The following is a 6,699-nucleotide window of genomic DNA, read 5'->3' on the forward strand; positions in this document are numbered from 1 at the left end:
GTGGGATAAAATCATCCATCACTGTGATTTGAAAGAATAGAATCTGATCTGGCAATGTAATCAGACTGCATTCCAATGGTGATGCTCAGCAACTTTCATTATGCTTCCATGGTAACAGGGCACATTTATCAGGGATGCCAGTTTTCAGGCAAAAGCCTATTCAGGACCTGGCAGTTTCAAGGTTCAGGCTTTTTCATGGTCACAGTAGCTTCATGTATTTTGAACAGTTATAAGAATTGTTGATTCTTTATTGTTGCAAAGAAGTGTAAAATCCAACCTTATATTCTATTGGAATTACAGCTAAGCGGCTCCATCCATCCACTACCTCTCGTGTCCTTCTATTTTTTTTTTTTTGTCTCTTATCTTCACACCACGCATTAAGCTGCTTTCTCCCCCCCCCCCCTCTCTCTCTCATACACACACACACACACTCACACACACACACACACACACACACACACATACTATTTTGTTTCTCTCCTCTCTTTTCCGGCATGACAGCGACTTAGTGTAGTGTAGGGATTTGTTCAGGGTTTTTGTTTCGGATAAGTTAGGTTATAGGTCTTTTTGTCTTAGTTTCTTTGTTTCATCCATTTTCAATGCTTATCAGTCTATCGATCATATAATTTCTTGTATTACGTGTGGGGGAATGCAGCCTACAAGCTCAGCTTTTTAGCATTCCTCCCCATTTCCAACATTTTCCTATACCTACAAGTTTTCTGTAAATTTATCCTTTACTTTGTATGATGAAATTTATGCACTGTATTCAATTTTTGTAATATATTTATATGTTTTTGTTGGAAATGAAAAATAAATGAATGAATGAATGAATGTAAGTGTATTTCAGACCCTCTCTTTCATTCAAACTGGCATCCCTAATTTGTAAATGTGCGATCTTTACTAGGCTACAGACCAAAACACTTCCACTTGTAACTTTATTGAGTGTCCTGTGACATGCAAGTAACTTTAAAAGTAATCATGAAATTTTACATTTCATTTGCAATATCAGAAATCCATATTTTGAATTCACTTTCTTATTTTTTTTTTATTAGGTAATTGGTCACACTGAAGACCCTCATTTGTGTAGCTGTCAAATCAATCTTTTGATCCATTCAGTGTTCACTTTTATAAGTACTACCATAACAGTTCTTGTAAGAGGTAATAATGGTGATTATGTCATGTAGACCATTCAGATATTTAGATATCCATCCTTATACTCTGTAAGACGTGATTAGATAGTGGTTTTTTTTTTTAAAACTCGCATTTAGATAAAGGAGATTTCCCAATGGTTTAAGCACGGATACAATCCTGCATATGTGTATTGATTACCCAGGTCACGTACAAGTACTACCAGTACTATTACACATTGAGCTGTAATTCAGTAGGCAGTTTGGCTGACATACCATTCTTTCTCTCCATCCCCCCCCCCCCCAAAAAAAAGCTCTTCCCTCTACCCTGAAAGAAAGAGCAGTACACATACTGACCGTTTTTTAAATTTACATACAGTCTGTACTGTCATTCAACTGAACTGGGCAATATCACAAACACAGGAAGGAGGGGGAAGTCAATAGGGATTACTACTACTTTCTTTGTTTGGGTTGGACTTGCTAATCAATTGTCTATTTTCACCCATTGGGAAGCAGCACAGTTTTCTGATAACATTGGATGATAATCTCAGACACATTACATTTTAAATAAAAGACAATGAAAAGTACAGAGAGAAGACTTTTGTTCATGCCATTAAGAATATAAAGTTCATTTGAGCCCGTATCCTGTGCACTTTAATAATGAGGCTTATAAATGTCAGGAGAATAAATGATTTGACCCTCTTTTAAAGGAAATGGATTTGAAAAGGTCAGTGGTTTCTTATTGTTGCTTGTACTGTAAAATAAGACTTGATCTTGATGTCTATACTGTAAAGCAAGATATTTTTGCAGCATGAAATCTTCGCAAAGTGGAGCCGACAGTCTTTTTTTGGCATGAAATTTTCTCAAATTGCCACTGTCATTCTGTTTAATGCATTTAGTGTTAAAGAACTTTAACATACATTTTAATTTCAAGAATCTTGGTTCACAAAATTAGAATGCGTGTGAACATTTCTGGTTTTAAAATACATGAACAGTAAGAAGGCGCTAGGAGAACACAGGACCCCTGAAGAAACAGAACAATTGAACAGTGTTCACATTGGAGCTTCCTTTAAGATTCTCGTACCATCAAACATCAAATTTCTCGAAATTATGATCACCAACATTTAATTTCTATCGTCCAAGTTTGTTTCTGCATTTTTTTTTTCCATTTGATTAACCAGGCTAGAAGTCCTGATGTGAGAAATGTCACAGCCTGGTGAAACTATAAATTACTCACCTTATCTCCGTAGATTAATTGCTCAGCAAATAGACGTTGTTGTAATGTCCCTGATTAGGCTCATTACTGATCAATCACACTGGTAGTACGTGCCATCCCGTATCTGTCTGGCATGTAGCCAACACTGCTGCCAAAGAGGTGTTGGTACTTAGGAAGGGGAGTCAGGAGGAGGGGGTGTGGGAAGTAGGAGGCTGTGGAGGAGGGTTTGTTATGAGTGAGGGGTGTGCGAAGTAGGAGGCTGTGGAGGAGGGTGTGTGGGGAGTGAGGGGTGTGGGAAATAGGGGGCTGTGGAGGAGGGTTTGTGGTTGAGTGAGGGTTGTGGGAAGTACAGGTAGGAGGCTATGGAGGAGAGATTGTGGGGGAGTGAGGGGTGTGGGAAGTAGGAGGCTTTGGAAGAGGGTGTGTGGGGAGTGAGGGGTGTGGGATGTAAGGGGCTTTGGAGGAGGGTGTGGGGGAGTTAGGGATGTGGGAAGTAGGGGGCTTTGGAGGAGGGTGTGTGGGGTTTGGGAAGAAGGGGGCATTGGGTAGGGGGGGAGGGACATAGGAGGAGGGAGTGTGGGAAGGAAGAGACTTGGAATTAGGGGCTGTGGGAAGAAGGGGATATGGGGAAGAGGGGTGTCAGGAGAACGTGTATGGGAAGGAGGAAGCACTGGGGGAGAGATGCGGAGAGGAAGGGTTGTGTGAAGAAAGGGGCATGGGTAAGAGGGGGCACTAGAGGAGAGGGTGTGGAGAGGATCTATAAAGGGAGTAGGAAGATGGGATTGTGGGGAGGAGAGGGTGCCCGGAGGAAGGAATGTCAGGAGGAGAGACTGTCAGGAGGAAGGGATGTGGAGAGGATGGAGTGTTTGGAAGAAGGGGCATGAGGAGGACAGGGCCTGGGGGAAGAGGAGATGTGGACAGGAGGGGGGCAGTAGGAGGAAGAGGCATATTGCAAAAAGGTGGTATGTAGGAAGGAGGGGGTGTGAGAAAAGTGTATCAGATGTGCTGAGGAGGTTACATGGGGAGGAGGAGGGGGCATTATAAGAAGGGACTATGTGAGGAGGAGGGGGTGTGAGAAAGATCAAATGAGGTGAGGAGGGGACATGGGGAGGAGGCGGGTATTGGGAGGAGGAGGAGGCATTGTAAAAAGGGGATGTACTGTAGGATGGAGGGGGTGTGAGAAAGTTTGGGTGTGGTGAGGGAGGGGGCAGGGGAGGATGGATGTGGCAGAGTGTGGTGCTGTGATGTTAAGCTTTACTCTCCATGGCTCCATTTCATAATGAACTTTCTCTCCTCTCTCTCTCTTCGTAGTGCTGATGACATTCCTGCAGCGCCACCTCAGCCAGAAGTTTCTCTACGTGTCCTGTCATCTGATCTTTGTAGCGGGATGTATCGCCGCGGTGTCTCTCACCAAACACATCTTCATCATCTTTCTCCTATGCCTGTCGGCCGGGCCATACCAGGTGGTGCTCATGACTGTTCCCTATAACATCCTCGCTCAGTACCACAAATGCAACAAGGTAAATTTAGATCTATTCAAATTATTGAAATTCTTCATCAAGATGTTTTTATTGCAACTGATGGAAAAATTGCCCTACATCGATGTAAATAAGCACCAAATCAGTCAGTGTTGAGTAGTAGCCATGATTAAAAAAAAAACTGTTGGCATGCATACTCATGCAGGATTTAAAGGGATTGTATAGTTTTGGTTGAGACCTAATTTCAGGTTTCTAACAATTTTTGGTGGGATAATGAGAAACCTCTTTTGAAGTATGAAAGAGCATGTATTTCCATGAGGCATTCAACATTTATTTGATGAAAATTGGTTTTGAAATGGCTGAGATATTCAAAACAGCGATTCTAATAAAGTGTGGGACCCACATTTTTTTACGATCGCTTTGTTTTACTTTGTTTTTGGATGTTTCAGTCATTCCAAACTCAATTTTCATCAAATAAACTTTGAATTCCTCTTAAAATGGTATGCTCTGTACTATTTTGTAAGTGTTTTCTCGGTATCTCGCAAAAAGTTAAAAGCCCAATTCTCATCTCCACCAATAATGTACCATCCCTTTAAACTTTCAATCTCCTGATCGCCAGACAGGCATCATCTCCACTAGACCACCAAGCTTCCAACCGCAAGTGCTGGTTCTAATCCTCGTAGCATGCAGTGGGTACTGCATGTTTATTCAAATCAATGAAATTCTTGCATTGAGATGTTTTTATTGCCACTGTTTGACAATGTATCATGGCTACTACTAAACACTAATTAATTCAGTGCTTACTTACATGTATATGTACATCAATTTACCTAGAGGAGAATTTGCCAATCAGTTGCAACTGTAGATCTTTGTGCCAAGCTCTCATTCGCTTACAGTGCCATATTTCAGAAATTATGACATACACAACTTCCCCTTTTTCTCAGCCCTGTCAGCTGTGGGATTTTGTTTGTTTGTTGCCATTTTTTCAAGCAATGTGGGCAATACTAAAAAAGATTGTAAATTGTGTTAAGGCCAGTTCCATGGGATTTCTTGCATACTTTGGCATTTCATATTTTGCAGGAAAGGTCACCAATGATAGTATATTCCCTTCTACAGTAATCAAAAAGGGACTTGTATGGTATTTTTCTTTTGGATGTAACATACCTTTGAATAACTCCATTGCCCTCTGTTTCACATAAAGTATAATCACCTCGTAGACAATAACAGGATGAATATGGGATGACAAAAGAGTCACAACCTTTGTGCTAAATTTCCCATGAGATCTTTTGTAGGTTGTGCTCTCTTTTTTCCAAACCTATTTGACAAGGGTCTGTTGCATCAATCAAATGTCTTTCTGCTGGCATGTTTTTGCCTGCTGCAATAAAGTCATCTTTGTTTATTGCAGAAGGTGACTGCTCATTCTCTCCTATGTTCATGCAATTTATGTACTTGTCAATCAAGAAGTCCTTATGTACATGTAAGCATGCACCACATGCAATATCATTGTTATAGAACAGAAATGGCAACCATTTTAATATAAAAAGCGAATAGTTACACATTGTATTCTGGCACCATTCATATTCACAAGGAGTGGGTTGAAGGTGTTGGCAGTGAAAAGAGTGACCGAATCCATGCTTGTAACTGATCGAGTGTGCGCGGCAAAGGTATGCATATTGTGACGTCAGAGGCATGCAGTGGTGCAGAAGCTATGAGTTGATCATGATCCTAACACGAGAGTCAATGTAAATTGGTGATGTCAGCTATGCAGCATCTGAAATGATGAAAATTGCACGGCTTACGAGCGACAGCATGCAATGGTGCTGTAACCGCATGTCACATGAACAATCAAGCAATAGGAAAGCTAGAATTTTGTAGGTTTTGTATGAAATGTTTTTTTTTATGTGTTTTGTCCTTGTAGTACAAGAGTCCAGAGGAAGGGCTCCCTCGTGGGCTTGGTACGGACATGGCGTGTCTTGACTCCCAGTCATACCTGGGCCAGATTGCCATCTCGGCCATTATGGGCCCCCTGATCCAGCTGACCGGGTCCCACCTCACCATCATCGCCCTGTCCGGTCTCATGTCCCTCATCGCTGCCCTCTCGGCCGCCTTCCTCGTCGCCTACGAGATCGTAGAAGACGGTGATAGCGACACGGAGAACGAGAATGTTGCCTAATCGTGCAAGGTGGGGGATCACAGACCAGACGTGCCATATACGTAGTACCACTCCGATTTGCACACATGACTAGCAGTAGACAGGTCCTCAGTTCAAGCCCTAGCTGGGATAATGACATTCCTGAGCAAGATGCTCCCCTACCCGACTTCTTCTCTGTCGCACTATACCACCAGGTGTGAGTGAAAGAGAGAGTTTATGACAAGATTTGAAATGATATTGAGAGGGTGCTCTGAAAATAGGATTGACAGGGAACAACTCCAACACAGGTGCTTTGCAGTACCCGTAAGTCGATGGTAACAGAAAACGGATCGGTTTCAAAGCTCTCACGCAGGTCACACGGAACACACGCAAGTAGAAGGTCAGTAGCACACGTCTAGCAGGTAAGACACAAGTGCGAAATTCGCAAACATTCTTGTCCGTCCACAGAAAATTCTCCTGCGTGCTGGAAAATCCCAACTCCCAACAAGCCCGTGTAGCTTTCCCGGGAAGGTGTGACACAGCCTTTACACTTACAATTACATTGCTGCTAGCTGCACACCAAACTTTTCTTGCAGCAACCTTGTCATGATGATTTAGAATACCAGGTACCTTCTAAAATGTTTAATCGCTTAATTCTGTCTCCCTCCCCCCCCCCCCCCCCCCCCAAAAAAAGGACTTAACATTTTCATCACTTTTATGCTGAATATCTCCTAGCTAGCTGCCATG

The 6,699-nt window shown here is 42.4% G+C and overlaps 1 protein-coding gene across 1 annotated transcript; it reads left to right on the top strand.

The window, feature by feature from the left end:
• The first annotated feature begins 2,966 nt into the window (after nucleotides 1-2,966).
• On the top strand, nucleotides 2,967-6,457 carry LOC139713329 (proton-associated sugar transporter A-like). Its single transcript, XM_071625074.1, has 3 exons — nucleotides 2,967-3,207; nucleotides 3,655-3,863; nucleotides 5,740-6,457. The coding sequence occupies exons 1-3, from the start codon at nucleotides 2,967-2,969 to the stop codon at nucleotides 5,992-5,994; spliced, it is 705 nt and encodes a 234-aa protein (XP_071481175.1). The 3' UTR covers nucleotides 5,995-6,457.
• Nucleotides 6,458-6,699: the final 242 nt, after the last annotated feature.

This window comes from Diadema antillarum, unplaced genomic scaffold, assembly GCF_040938485.1.
Source record: "Diadema antillarum isolate AM-2024a unplaced genomic scaffold, OU_Dant_1.0 seq00001948_RagTag, whole genome shotgun sequence".
NCBI lineage: Eukaryota > Metazoa > Echinodermata > Echinoidea > Diadematoida > Diadematidae > Diadema > Diadema antillarum.